Below are 15,115 nucleotides of genomic sequence, written 5' to 3'. Positions count from 1 at the left end.
AGTTGCCACAAAAAATACTCAATTACAAGTAAAAGTCCTGCATTCAAAATCATACGTAAGTAAAAGTACATAAGTTTTATCAGTAAAATATACTTAAAGTATTAAAGTAAAAGTACTTGTTTCGTCCCTCTGACTAATATATTATTATATATGACATCATTAGATTATTATTACTGAAGCATCAGTGCGTAAGCAGCAGGTTACTGTTGTAGCTGCTGGAGGTGGAGCTTGTTTGAATTACTTCATATACAGTTAGCTAGTTTAGTCCAGTGGTTCCCAACCTAGGGGTCGGGCCCCTCCAAAGGGTCACCAGATAAATCTGAGGGTCATGAGATGATTAATGGGAGAGGAAAGAAGAAAAAACAAAGTTCTGATACACAAATCTCTTTTCAGTTTTTGGACTTTTTTTCTAATCTTTGATTTTTGGTGAAATATGGCATCATTTGAACATTTATTTAAATGAAACCATGTGAGAAGTTTAGAGGGAAAAATCACTATTTGGTGGAGCAGTTAACAACTCATAGACATCTGAAATGTGACCCCGACTACACACTGCTTTTTGTAAGACGTCAAAAGCCAAAAGGTTGGAAATCACTAGTTTCATCTTTATCAGTTCGTTGTATTTTAAAAGGTTCTTATATTATCCACTGTGACAAATCTTCATCTGAAAAGTAACTAAAGCTGTTAAAGTGTAGTAGAGTAGAAAGTACAATATTTCCCTCTGAAATGTAGTAGAGTGGAAGTATAAAGTAGTATCAAATAGAAATACTCGTACAAGTACCTCAAAATTGCACTTAAGTACAGTACTTGAGTAAATGTACTTAGTTACTCTCCACCACTGCTGTTTGCAAACGGAGGTCAGTAACGTTACATGCACTAAGCAATACTTCCCAAGCTGTGACGCTTTTTACATGTTGCTGCCTGGTCAATATTTTAGGGAGGGGTCAGACTTTGTTCTGCTTAATGATTGGCTGTTTGGTCGAGGGGCTAACACGTGGGGGCAAAATCAAGCCAATGGGCGCTTTTCGGGGGCGTGGCCAAGGAAGCATCGCTACCACACAGCCATCATGCTAGCTGAGGAAGTCCTGTGTAACTAGCTTTGCCAACTCATGGGCTATTTTTTCTTGAGTTGATATATTTTTTTCCATGGGCACCGGGATCTAGAATGGAAACAATAATTTGTATGTGAAGGTCGTTGTTTTCTTTTGGCAAGAAGACCCGATAGGACAGCTGTGTCGGCTAACTGTTCAGTAAGCTAGCGCGGCTAACCGTAACGCACTCGACAACAGACGCCAAGTCACAAGTCGGCGACTCGACGTTGGAGATTTCAACCATTACCATGGAGAAGGTACATGCTTCACATACCAGTACAGAGCTACTAAAGTCAGCTCAAGCTGCGGTAGCGATATTAGAGGGCATATGTTAGTTAGCTGACTGGTAGCTGCTCGCCACACCTGCTTCTCCTGGTGGTTATTCATTCACTAAAGGCCGAACCGGCTTCGTTTTGTGCTCAGAGCTGCTCAGCTCCGACTCGCTAATTTGACACCACTTGCTTGTAACGTTACATTCAACCTCATGTCATCGCCTGCAGTTGGGAGGTTATTGGGGACGTTACGGGGCCGGCTGCAGGCCCGTTAGCGTGCACCGGGTATGAGGGAACGCCCAGCACAGCTGTCTGTATTCTGTATCCACAGTCACCGTGTTCTCCGCCTCCCTATCTAATCTAATATATGCATTACAGAACTCAGGATGCCTACACTGACGTCAATTGATGTTAATTTGTTGTGGCCAGTGGTGGAAAGTAACTAAGTACTATTTTGTGGGACTTGTACTAGAGTATTTCCATCTGATGCTACTTTATACTTCCACTCCAACACATTTCAGAGGGAAATATTGCACTTTCTAGTCCACCACTTTTATTTTACAGCTTTATGTACTTTTCACATGAAGATTTTTCACAATGGATGATATAAGAAGCTTTTAAAATACAACACATTGATAAAGATGAAACTAGTGGTTTCCAACCTTTTTGGCTTTTGACATTTTACAAAAAGCCGTGTGTAATCGTGTAGCTAACTGTACATAAAGTAGTTCAAACTACCTCCACCTCCAGCAGCTACAACAGTAACTGCTAATATTTATGGACTTTAACTCAGAATGGAGTATTTTTACTTTGCTGTATTTGTACTTTTACTTAAATTGCCACAGGTGAATAACAACTGAAATGGGTATGCATGCAAAAAGTAGAATCACTATGGAAGAGAGATAGGCAGGAGACATGAGATTAATTTTAGAGTTAAGTCATAGATGAAAGGGAATATTTCAGCAAACCAGACCTGCAGGGTTAACTGATCACCTCACTCTTCCCACAGGCTGATTTCTTGAAAGGACTTCCTGTCTACAATAAGAGCAACTTCAGCAGGTTTCATGCAGACTCTGTTTGTAAAGCATCTGTAAGTAGACTATGGTGATATTTATTTCCTTACACTGTCATTAATCCCAATAGTCTAATATGTTTGCACATACATCAAGACAAATCACATAGATGCTGTGATGGTTCTTTAAATCATTTATACATTAAAAATGCAAAAAGTCGCATGCACAACTGTAATTTGTAACCTCTTACTGTCTTGTTTCACAGAATCGAAGGCCTTCGGTTTACCTTCCAACACGTGAATACCCTTCTGAACAGAGTAAGTACCAGACTCACAGCAAAAGGCTCAAGGTCAAAACAGTGGGAGAATAGTCACTTAAAACCATACATGTACTTTAAGGCTGTACCAACAGAAGCCTTTGTTGTAGTTTATCACTGACGTGTCTTCAATAAATGCATATTAACCCAGGCTAAACTGGCATTGTTTTTTGGAGACTGTGCTCTGAGCTGGTCAGCTTTAAATGTAATGTCTCTGTAATGTGCTGGTTGTGTTTTCTCTGCAGTTATTGTAACAGAGAAAACCAACATTCTCCTGCGTTACCTCCATCAGCAGTGGGACAAAAAGGTGAGCGTGTTCAGTTCTTCTGAGTTAATTTTTAAAATCTGGCTTTACTTGTCACCAGTCTTAATTAAGTCTCAGTTAATTGTGAGCCTCATAATACAATGATTAATCGTTGATAGCTGGATTACTATTAAAGTTTAATTGTGTGATTTTACTGACTGCTATATAATCCTTTGTGTCAAACAGAATGCAGCAAAGAAAAGGGAACAGGAACAAGGTGAGGGCGACAGCCCAGCGCCCCCAAGGAAGATCGCCAGGACAGATAGCCAAGAGATGAATGAGGACTCATAAGTGTGTATGTGAGTGTGTGAGTGTGAGTGTGTGTGTATGTGTGTGTGTATACAGGGCATAGTCAATACAAACAAAGAACAGAAAGAATAATCCCACCTGAGCAAACACTTCTGGCCATTCTATACTGTGGCAGGATGCCTTTCCTGGCATGAAATTAAGAGTCACCCACAGAGAATTGGGGAAATTTCCGATAACAAAGCTGCCATTTATGACCTACAGATAAGTGTGCATGGAAAAATATAATGATGAATGGTTATAAATGATGTAGTTGGTTCTAGGAAAATTTTACAGCAATATCTTTTCCCTAGTTATCTCCCAAACTCACTGTTAGTCAGTGACACTTTGGCCTTGAGGACAGGACTTCATACTGATGTTTCTTTAATTTGTATTGACTATTTCCTGTGTGGATTAGTGTATGTGTATATGTTTGTATGCATGCAGAGCTGTGAGTGTGTATTGTGTGTTGTAATGTATGTGTGAGGTGAATGAATAGTTGGAAAAAGTGGCAGAGTAGATTTAAGATCAGTGATGGACTTGACAGATAAAGTCAGACTTTACCCTAAAAACAGTCTCATACTGGTACATGACTTGTGTAGCCTTCTGTCACCTGGAGAGTCTGTCCTGATTTGTGCAAAGATAACATTTGTTACTGTTTTAATTTTATTATAACTATTATTGTTTATGTATGGCAATGCGCTTCCTGCCAGCCACAGTGCCCACCCTCTCAGTTTCACTGCCTACTCTGCAACCACATGGGGGCAATTGCATTATTTCTCCACACTGTTTGAATCAACAGAACCAAGAATGCACTGTGAAGAACAGCACAAAGTAGAAGCAACTCTTCCAGATTTCCCCTTAGACGTGTATGTTTATGGTGAATATGCATAACTCCATTCTATCCGGGAACTTGTGCTTGTAGGATTAAGTGTTGTCTTGGTGTTTCTAAGAAATATTTTTGCATCTAGCACCACCTTCTGGCTAACTGAGGCTAGTATGAATATGATTGGCTCTGAGTTTTAGCTGTTCTGTCATCAATGAGTGTAAAAGGAAAAAAGATGTTGAGCTTAATATGGAGTTGTAATTCCTAATGTCGGACTATTTTGCACAACTTGGTAACAGCACAGATAGTGAGGAAAAATATGTAAAGTAATGTCTGGAAAAGGGAAAAACAATACATTATGTGTAAATAATTGCCAGTACCAGAATTAGTTTATCCAATGAAGTATCTTTGTGTCTGCCTTTTTGTAAAATAATACATGCCCACGGATACAATAGGAAACGACCCATGTGAAGGTAAAGACGAGCCCCGGTGCCCAGTGGATTTTATCTTGCCTTGCATGTTGATGTTTTCACAGCTGGGCATTATATTCCTGGACCAGTAATAAAACTTAAGGGGTTTGGGGTTGTGGCATTATCTTGTGTGACTGTGGAAGGTATTAGCCTTAGAGGCCTTACAACCTGTCATCATGGTTTGGACCCTTTTCCTCTCCCAGCTCAGGTCCGGGATAGCTGTACTGTTCGTCCTGTACTTGTGACAGCCCTGGGTGGTTTTCGTCTTGAGAGCTGGCGCAGAGGAACACTGGGGCTGAAAGGGGTATTATAATTTCAGCCATAGAGTGCACAATAAGCATGCACAGCAAAGTGCAGTCGCCATCCTGCCTTGTTCCTGAGATTCAGTTTGTATTGGTGTCACATACTGAGCAACACTGAATAAAGCTTTTTTTTTATTTAAAGAAAAGATGTTCTTATCACTGCCCAGCAGAGTCACATCAAAGCATCCTGTTGTTCTGTAAGTCTACGCTGCAATGTGGGTTGACAGTGTGGTCAGTCATCCTCCTACCTACAGTGTAAATATCCTGTCTGTTTTTGAAGTGAAAAAAAAAAAACACATTATGCTTCTGCTCAGACTGTTCTACAACACCCCAGGCCTTGCCCCATCTCATGTGTGTTAGATCAGATATGTTTTTAGCTTTACTGAAATAAAACTGGACTGAAACTGGGTATTTGTCATGTGGTACTTTAAATTGATCATTATATTTCTAAAATCCTTGAACTAAGTGAGAAAAAAACTTGCACAGTGATGATTTTGCAGGGAACAAATTGGTCATGACACATGAAATGCATTTGAAATAGTTTTATTAACTATTTTTCAGGTCTTACAAAAATATGACAAAATAAATTAAAAGAAATAAATAGTCCCATTTCCCAGTATTTTTCTTTAAAAGATCTTTTTTTTTTGTACAGTGGTACATTGGAAGAGCATATGATGTTCAGTAAGTGAGGCTTCCATGAAGATGTCTAATCTTAAACTCTGAGGTTAGGGTCAGGATTTAATGTAGCTGTGGTGAGAATCTCACCTCTTCATATCCACTCTTAAAATCCAGAAGAAGATAGAACATTTGCTAAAGTCATTCAGTCCTATCCCACTGATTTCACATAGTGTTTCATGGTGTTTGTAAAGTCTAAATAAGCCAAAAACCTTTTAAAGAACCGCTGTTGCTTTGATAGTGAATTTGAGACGTCTGATGAGGCGTCTCAGTTGTCTGAGCTGCTGTACTTCTGCAACGGACGCCTGTGCTGGGCCCGAGAAAACCGTGATGGTACTGTCTCTGGCTTGGGATGCCTCTTGATGAAGTTTTCTACTGTATCCAAAACTGTCCAATATCTAGATTTACTTCAACCAAAGCTTATTTAAAGACCTCCATAATAACATTATTCAGAAGATGACAATATGTTGCTGCTGCCAAAAGTGCAAGGATGAAAGAAGCAATAAGTTGGTTAATGCTTTCTATTTCCATTCTATGAAGTTGTATGTTTTCCCTGAATAAGGAGGAACTATATAGAGGCCTAAGCTTAGTTTCACTACCAATGTCAGCACATTCCCTTATCTTCTCTCTTCTCACTTAATTCGCCTCTGCTTTGTCGCCGGTTTCTCCTTTCAACACAAACTTTCAAATGATATATGGAGTCTATTGCATCATGAAGTCATTCATCCCTGAAATCCAAATGCTGCAAGAAAAAAAAAAAGGTTTTGATGAGACTAAGCTCAGCTACACGGTGCCATCCTGATCTCTATCATGTGTCCTTTTAGCAATGACCAGCCTGTGAGAAAGATACAAAAGACACTGATCATATTGCATTTCTCTCAGCCTTGCACTTCTCATTTTACATTTATAATAAACAATGACTTCCAAATATAAAAAAAGAACACAGATTGACAGTAAAATGATACCGTGACTACACAAATTAATGTCCTGTCTATGTCCTTATTGCATTTAATGTCGTTAAGAGAATCTCACATTTTTGCCTATCTTGTCTTTTCTTTATGCATGTGATTGAAAAGGTGCACTAGACTTATTGTTAAGTTGTTACAGATATCATGAAAGCAGCAGCAAAATGCAGAAACTTGAAGGTCAATGTCATCACCACCCCGGGGTGAGACAGATTCAGTGAACGTAAAGCAGAGGATGAATGAGATTATTGGTATTATTTTAATTGTGAGTTGAGGGGGGCGTTCCTTGCATTAAACATGAGACAGGAAGGAGCTCATAGAGTGCTGCATTCACTGACATTGACGGTGAATATTGAGCGGACACAAAGAAAAGGTTTTGTAGCAAGGACATGGTGCATAGAGTCTGGCTAGGGATAATGCAGGAAGGATGGGTGTCGCGGGTGAAGGGGTTAGTTTAGACGTATAGTATTACAGATAAGTCTCCTGCAACTCAGTGTTATTGCCAAAATCCTTGCCAGAGGTGGTGGTATTGAAATGCATAGTTAATGTTTTCGTCTCTCAAACTACGGTGGTCTCTATGTGTACCTTTTCTAATGGCCATCTAATACATTTGTCTTTCAAAGCGCTCTAAAACTGCAGCCTGCTCCCCTTGCTGTATCACACACTGATGGCATGGGTAAATAGTCGATGGTACATCAAAATAAGTGGCTCAACAACACTGTTTGCTATGCAGATAAACTCTGGCACCACCTTCTGGACACCCTGCAGTAGTGAAATACTGGTTAATGGTAGATGATGGGCTTGATTACTCTTAACAATTTACAGTAGATCCATGGTGTACATGATCAACAGAACATACAGCACATATGTCTTGGGTTAACAGTATAATCCGAAAAATACCGCTTTGGTTGAAAAAGGAAATTCCCATCATCAGCACTGCAATAAAGCAATGCAGCAAATAGTGCGTATAAAAAGATATGGAGCTCAACAGAAATAAGAGCAACTATTGTAAAAAAAAAACAGAAAAATGCCTAATCTGAATATTTAGGAAAAATCCCTCGGTTGCTGGGAGCAGGGACCGGTGAGTAGATAGCATGTACTGTGTGTGAAAGGAGGAAAACAGAACGATCCAGCTTTTGCATAATGTTATGAGGCAGGCTGGTGTCGGCCCTCTCTCCTGCAGAGAGAGAGATATGTTTCTATGCAGGGCGTAAGGGTTTAGTGCAAATGTATCTTCTTTAACTCTGCGCTCATGGAATGGCGCACCATCTGTGTTTACAAGGCGGTCTACAAGCTCGGACGGGGAACAGCAAGCAACAGGCTTCCATGCTCCTTTTTCTCAAAATCACCTACATCTACTTCTGCATTTATTTTTATTTTTTTTTTTGCTTTTTCTCTTGGGAAACATATCGGTATGTGACAGCTTGACTTACTAAGCTCTTTACTTTCTTTTCAAACAGATCTGATACTGCCACAGGATGGGAAGAAGTGTACAAAGCTCAGACATCACCTCAGCTTTGAAAATAAAGCTGGTGATATATCCAGGATGCTTTTTAAGGGAGGTTTTGTGTGATGATTGATAAGAATTGCAGTACTACTTATAATTAAAACACTGATTGATATTGCTTTTCCATTTTTCCACTTCAATATAAAAGTGAAGGGCCCAAGAATTCTTCACAGTTAAAAATGAGACAGTTATCTAATAATCACTTGTGTTGTGATGGCTAAAAACACTCTCAGTAGTTATTCGATGTACAATCGGTGATCCTTTCATACCACTGTATACCTTTTTTTTTTTAAAAATCTTTTTCCTCCACAACAGGCTGTTACGTCCTAGTGGGAGGCCACCGAGATGCTTACAATTTCTGACTAGAAGAACTCAAGAAACACAGCTCTTTGCTTTAAAGGCTTAAAAACATTAGAAACGCAGCTCATGCATTTCTTTATGTATTGCAGACAAGGAAGGATTTGTATGTTTGTGTGTGTAAGGGAGTGCATGTGTGTGTGTATTTTCTGTCATGATAGGAGGGTTTCGTCTTTCTTAAGAAGCCTGTTTTTTTTGTCTCTCAGCAAAAAAGGCAAACCAAATCAACAGTCACCTCTTATCAGTTTCAACTTTTCCTTTCTCTGCTTCAAGTACTTCGACACATGGCCTGTGACAGCACAGAAGGAAGGTTAGGCCTTTCCTCACAGTAAACACATCTTTAGTTGAGATGTAACCAAAGACAAGTTTGTTCAATCTGGAGCTACTAGACTTTCGGACCAACTGGGTCCAAGTCTGATGAATGTCCATTTTCTGACCCTTCCCCTCCAGGAGAGGGGATCTCATCTGGTACGCCATTCAAGTCAGACCTGGAAACTTGTCTATCTGACGTCTGTGATGATCCTTCCCCAGATCTGGGCAGCGGAGCCCCATTCACACATGTCCCCCCCTCAGATTTCCCAAAATTAAACAGTTTCCCAGGGTTGAAGGCTTTGCTGGGTGACTGAGAACGCTCCTGAGAGCTGCTACCTGATGATGAGGATGATGATGATGCTGTCGCTGTGGCGTTTGTGGCTGTGGTGGCAGCCGAAGAAGCCGCAGCACATTCCTTCTTATTCTCAGGTGACTTGAGGAATTTGAAGCTCAGGAACCCAGGCAGCTTTGGCTCACTGCCTGTGGGTGACTGAGGGGAGCGGGCACCACCCGAGGAGAACTTACTCTGCAGTGGGATGATCTGTTTCAGCTTCATCACATTATTATTGGCCAGCAGAGAGCTGGGCCTCTTGGGCTTGTCTGACCCGCCGCCCCCTCCTCCACCACCACCGGGGCGTGATTTGCTGCCGTGACTTTTGTCATGGTGGTGATCCCCAGAGGAGTCGCCCTTGCTGTCGTCCCGCTCCCTTTCTCTACGGGCCATATGCTCCGCCTGCCTCTGCCTCTCCTCCTCCTCCCTCTTCCTCCTCTGCAGCTGCTGGTAATGCTGCTGCGCCTGCCGCTCATGCTTCTGCAGAGGAAAGGAAACATCCAGTGTATTTACTAGAATCAGCACTAACCCAGCTAACCATTACAATACTGCAGTGCTACCCATCGAACAAATCCCTTACTAAGAATCCTCCTAGTACAGAAGAGGCCAGCACATGTCTTTTCTTACAGTGCAGCTGATTGAACTTACAATACAAAGTGTTGTTGCTAAAATTTGACCAAAAGTTTAAAATAAACAATTTGTCTACAAAGGAATGCTGCAGTGCTGCAGTACATTCTGTTAGCAGCAGCAAGTCTGGCTCCTCTGACAGCTACTGCTATCGATTTTTATTATATTACAGTACAGAAATGACAGCGCAATACAGTACGCAAATAATAATAAAGGTTGGATTGGTGAGGGAAAAACACAGATGTGTCGGCTTGCTCAAACTGCCTGATACAACTTCATCCCTCTCTTGCAACTTTTCCATGACAAATAAAATTTTCCACATCTTACGCTGTCTCATAACTTACCTTAAAGGCCTCCCTGCGCTGATAATCCAGTTTAGCCATCTCCTCTCGGACCCATGTAGGAATGTCGGGAATGGCCACATGGATGATATACTTCAGGAGGATGGCAAAGTGCTGCAGACAGACAGGCAGGTAGAAAGAGGGACAAAACAAAAAATAGTTATATGAAAATACAAGGCAAATCAGATATAGAAGACAATGCATCAGAATATACTTACGAGTATGTAACTTGAACTAATTCTGGGACAACAACATTTGTGCCTTGATATTCTCCCTCTGATAGGCCTGACTTCTTTATCAGGCCAAGACAGAGCTGCAGGCTGTTTACCTTTTTCCGAATATAGGCAGCCACAGAGTGCAGAGCTGACAGAGCCAGAATCTAAATATATTACAAGTAGTTGGAGAAACATGAAGAGAGCTTTTAACTCTATAGGTTTATACAAAAGACTGGTAAATTGGAACTCATTTCACATGAACTATTTTTGATCAGCTTCAACAGCATTCATGTTGCACTTCTGTCATTCACTTGGGTAATATAAGAGATTGTTGTTGTTTTTTTGCAGCACTGACTGATCCAACTAGTGTAGAACAGAGACTGTATGTGCATATCGGGCATCAGCACACACAGCATTTGCAACAAGCACATAACACAGTTCATATTACTGTTTTGCATTGTGTTATGTATATACAATTGCAGTGCCTGACCAGCACACCTCCCACAAATTTCCTGGGTCACTTGATGATTCCATGTTGATATAAAATAAGTGTAACATTTGCTGAAGAGATTTAAGTATGTTCTGCCATACATCTCTGCTAATTCTCTGCAGGCAGAAAATACTGTTTATATACAATAGTAAACCTGTTTGCAGCCAAAATACCTGGCACATTTTCTGATTAGCATACAATTTGTGCTGGGTCATAAGAAAAGGTGATGTTGAAAACACTGGTGCCCAGAGAAAAAGTTTGCAAAAGCACTGCTCTAAGCACTTCAGATTGGCTAGCAGGAACAAGCGGTGGTACCTCGAGGATGACGATTGAGATGATGGCCATCTCAGGGCTGAGCCACGGGAAGAGACGCTGCAGCTGACCACACTGACCAATCAGGTAACAGTTCACTATGATGGCAATCAGACCCATGGCTTCCATCGCAGTCTGTGCAGGAGAAAAAAAAAAATTTAGATTCTCCTGACACTTGCGGTACTATACACATAACATAGAAGAAGAGAATAATTTCTGTTATTTCAGTTCAATTCTGTTCAGTTACTTCATCTGAATTTATAAATTTAAAGCCATTATTAAATAGGTCTACTTTTTACTTAATCATCCATTGTACTCAACCTTCAAAGCCAGTGTTTCTGCATCTAGTCAGCATAATGTTTTTAACTGTCTCCGTCTTCAGGTGACAATCAATTCAATCAATTTAGGACTCAGTCAGAAAAAGCCTCATGAGCACTTCTTAATGTGCAAAGTGTATATTTCTGACCTGCCACTGGCCGATGCTCTCCACTCTGAGTCCAAAGGGCCTCTGCAGACCAGTGCAAAGCTTAAAGGCATCACTGCGGATCTCAATAATGTTGTTGATGAGAGCGCACATGGCAGCCAGGGGGAAGGCTGAGGAGAAGAGCACCACGTAGCCAAATTGGACAAACATCTCTTGGTAGTCCTGGAAGGTGTCCTGAGAGAAGCGAAGTGGATCGTTACACCAGATCTACCGTGAGTAACAGTACCTTGCAGCTAGAAGACAAGACTGCATTTCTGTGGCTCAAAATACCAAAAAAAGTTGTTTAGCTTTGATAGTCAATTATCACTGCTCTGTTTCAAAGTGTAAAGGGTGATAGATTATGTAGCAGACTGTATAAAGGGACTCCTCAGGATCTCTTAGTTTCAACAAAAACCTTAAAAAGGTGGTTCACCCAAATTACAAGAAAACATATTTTCTCTCTTACTCCTAGGGCTACCTACCTATCAGATTTTTATTTTATTATACACCTTGTCAGCAGTTTTCATAAGAGATTACCAGGACTTCTTTGACAGAAAATAGATCCAATGAAAACAAAGATTTTCCAACCCTGGAAATAGTTTCTGAACAGATATGTTGCTGTTTCATTTTTAAATGGTGTGAGCATCAAAAATTAAATTCAAGCTAGCCTCTTTTTATTAGGGGCAAGGCAAAATCTGAGAGATGGATATTTCTAAACCTGGGCGAATAAGACCAAAACTGTGCATGTGGCAAGACCACACACTACCAGTAGAGTTAAGTGAGAAAATGTATTTCTTTTGTACTTTTAGTGAACTGACCTTTGAAATATTTTTAAAGGAAATCTTTTAAAATCAAATGCAGAGTTTTTTGTTTTGGTATATCAGTCCTTCTTACCTCATAAGTCTGCATGCAGCTCTCTATCTCAGCCTGAGTGAGCGTGGTGTTCTCTCTTTCCTCGGGGGGGTCAATCCATGAATCCCTTTTCGTTTTAGGTTCAACCCTCTCTACACTCCTGCCTCTTCTTCTGTGTCGCAATGATGTGCTGCTCTCAGGCCCAGAAGGCAGCTGGGCACCACTGGCGGCAGCAGCAGTAGCACCAGCAGCAGCAGCAGCAGCATTAATTCCCTCAGCTGCACCTGTCCCTGCCCCACCTGACTCTTTCACATCATGGATGCCGTTATCATCGTCGTCGTCACACATTTCAAACACAGAAGCGGGGTCCATTCCTTTTTCCACCATAGTAGGGCTTCCCTCCTCCAGGAAACTGTTGTCCATGGGTGGCACACTGCAGGCTGGCCTTCTGTCCACCTTCACAACAACATGATTAGCAACAATGAAAAACACTATTACTACTATTAAAACTACTGATTGTTGGTACTATATTTGTATAACACATTTCTTTCAACAAGTACTAAAATATAAGCATATGAACCATATTAACATCACATAAATTCATTATGTTATTACACAGCTTTGTACCTTCTCTATAAAGCTGACTTTCCTCAGTTTCAAACCGCAGTCGATCAGACTTTCCTCCTCCGTCTCTCCTTCACTGAACCTCCCGCTGTCAGCCTCGTCCCTCTCACCTCTCTCCTCTTCATCAGGCACCCCGCATCCCCCGTTCAAACACTTCTTTTCCCTAACAGGTGTAGAAGAGAGAGACAGACTTCAGATAAAACGTGTGTTAACCGCTCACGGTGATGTTCAAATGGTCTATTTACTCAGTGTCCGACTGGTGTGAATCATAACTGCATGCAGTGCACAGACAATGACACAAGCAGATAAAGAGGATATCTATTTAAACCCATACTGGTCTGTTTATAGTGACTGATGAGTTTTTTTTTTTGTATTTAACTTCAGTGTATCTTTACTGCATTATTTTTACGGATTAATTTATTGGGTAAGTAATGAGTGTGACCTTCTGTCTGGCTGCCCCACCCCAGGCCTGGTGCCCCTCAGGCCAGGTCCTGGCATGGCCTGGTCGGAGGGAGAGGCCTGGGCTTTTCCAGCTGCCAGCCGGGCGTATTTCAGCAGCACTGAGAGCAGCAGATCCCACACAGCTCGCAGTGTAAGTTCGCCCAGCTTGTGGCGCTCATACAGGTAAGGCTGCAGCACCTCCTTCACATTTTGAAGGAACTGACGTATGATGAGCAGAGTGGCCAGCATCTGAGACGGACAGAGAGAAACAGTAACAACGAATGAAGGGATTGTTGTGATTCTGCCACACTGAGTGAACAGAATATACTATCAAACTAATCAGAGCATTGAAAATTAACACTATCTTGGAAAAATGCAAACAGCTTAAAATGCAATGGGCTAAAGACAGGTGGGAGAGCAAGAGGAGCATCAGGACAAAGAAGAGAACACGATAATGGCTGGTATGCAAACACTTTATCCACAAGCAAATCACAAGGGTCAGAAATCTTTTGCTGAACTGTTAAGTACAAGTTTAAACTTTAAACTATGACATCACTGATTTGAGTGTGTCAAGAGGTGCAGACGCAGTTTTCTGCCCCATGTGATTCACTGAACATCTGCCCTTTATGACCATTGAAACCACTTTTCAATGACCTATGATGCATAGAGGCCAATGACAGATGAATATGAACACTCAAGCTCTTCCAATAACACTCATACCTTACAGAGCAAACGCAAATCACATATAACAGGAAGTACAAACACACTTAACTTAAAGAATGATGCCAGTTTTGGGGGGTTTTTTTTGATAAATTTTGTAGTTTTACACTTCATTGCTATTGGTAATAATCATCAAGTTGCTAAGATCTGGGAACAAGTCTGACAGATCAAGCAATACTAGCAGGACATCATACAGGTTTTAAACAAACCCTCATGGTGGTATGTTTAGTGTATTTGGAAGAAAAACAAAAGCAAACTGTAAAATCAGTTGTTTACAACCAACTTCTTGTTTCAACTTTAACTTACCCTACTTGCTATAGTCACTTTTTTGTGCAGTGAGGGATAATTACCAACATTTTCAGGTGGGATCACTTTCGGTTCCACCTCCAAAAACTGTGTCTTAGATCATCTGGCTGAACTGTGTCATGATCTGACTGCTCATGTTTCTCTCCCCTCGCAGTCTTTACAATCATAACAAACAGAGATGATGACCCAAACTATATACCGTATATACAGTATAGCACCCAAGCTGTAATAAACTAGAATTGTTCTTTAATACTCAAAGCCGGGCAGGGACAATTTCTTCAGCCCTTTAATAAAAACCCAGAGGATATACATTTTCAAGGATTGGAGCATCACAAAGCTCACTATCGTAATTTAAAAATAAATTGTTTCCAAGTCAAATAACGCTGATGCAAAATATACTGCAGTTCCTTGCTAGAGCACAACATAAATCCACAATGAGTTCCTGATAAGGACATAAACAAAATGTTATTTTCAGTCAGTGATGGCAGACATCTTAAATGGAGAAAAGCAGATACTGTTCTCTCACTGCTACCTACTGGATGTGTCAGTGTCAGACACTGGCAGAATCAGGCTGACAACACCAGATGGTTTTCATTTCAGATGATTAAAGGACCAAACCAGTGTTTTTACAATGTTTTAGCCAGCTTTTTCCACTTTTTTTCTATTCGTTTTACTAAAGTATCAAAATAAACGTAAGA

At 40.8% G+C, this 15,115-nt stretch overlaps 2 protein-coding genes across 7 annotated transcripts in view; one reads left to right on the top strand and one right to left on the bottom strand.

Moving 5' to 3' along the window:
* The first annotated feature begins 1,025 nt into the window (after positions 1 to 1,025).
* On the top strand, positions 1,026 to 5,287 carry dda1 (DET1 and DDB1 associated 1). Its single transcript, XM_067596528.1, has 5 exons — positions 1,026 to 1,348; positions 2,373 to 2,453; positions 2,642 to 2,693; positions 2,938 to 2,999; positions 3,183 to 5,287. The coding sequence occupies exons 1-5, from the start codon at positions 1,340 to 1,342 to the stop codon at positions 3,285 to 3,287; spliced, it is 309 nt and encodes a 102-aa protein (XP_067452629.1). The 5' UTR covers positions 1,026 to 1,339; the 3' UTR covers positions 3,288 to 5,287.
* Positions 5,288 to 5,406: 119 nt separating this feature from the next.
* ano8b (anoctamin 8b) overlaps positions 5,407 to 15,115 on the bottom strand; it is a 42,025-nt gene continuing 32,316 nt past the window's right edge. For 4 of the 6 annotated variants that reach the window (XM_067596522.1, XM_067596524.1, XM_067596523.1 and 1 more), the window contains 7 exons: positions 13,393 to 13,640; positions 12,954 to 13,113; positions 12,369 to 12,782; positions 11,478 to 11,669; positions 11,015 to 11,146; positions 9,998 to 10,108; positions 5,407 to 9,506 (listed from right to left, as the gene is read on the bottom strand). In XM_067596522.1, the coding sequence (XP_067452623.1) occupies positions 8,769 to 9,506; positions 9,998 to 10,108; positions 11,015 to 11,146; positions 11,478 to 11,669; positions 12,369 to 12,782; positions 12,954 to 13,113; positions 13,393 to 13,640 (1,995 nt within the window). In that variant the 3' untranslated portion in view covers positions 5,407 to 8,768. The remainder of the gene's footprint in view (positions 9,507 to 9,997; positions 10,109 to 11,014; positions 11,147 to 11,477; positions 11,670 to 12,368; positions 12,783 to 12,953; positions 13,114 to 13,392; positions 13,641 to 15,115) is intronic. The other 2 variants (XM_067596526.1, XM_067596527.1) reach the window with 2 other exon arrangements.

This window comes from Thunnus thynnus, chromosome 8, assembly GCF_963924715.1.
Source record: "Thunnus thynnus chromosome 8, fThuThy2.1, whole genome shotgun sequence".
In the NCBI taxonomy this organism is placed as follows: domain Eukaryota; kingdom Metazoa; phylum Chordata; class Actinopteri; order Scombriformes; family Scombridae; genus Thunnus; species Thunnus thynnus.
Note: the sequence above shows the minus strand (reverse complement) of the source record. Positions and strands in the feature narration are given on the sequence as shown.

Coding starts and splice junctions, on each gene's coding strand:
- dda1 (XM_067596528.1), top strand. Junction 2,694..2,937: donor TGAATACCCTTCTGAACAGA/GTAAGTACCAGA, acceptor TTTTCTCTGCAG/TTATTGTAACAGAGAAAACC. Junction 3,000..3,182: donor ATCAGCAGTGGGACAAAAAG/GTGAGCGTGTTC, acceptor TGTGTCAAACAG/AATGCAGCAAAGAAAAGGGA.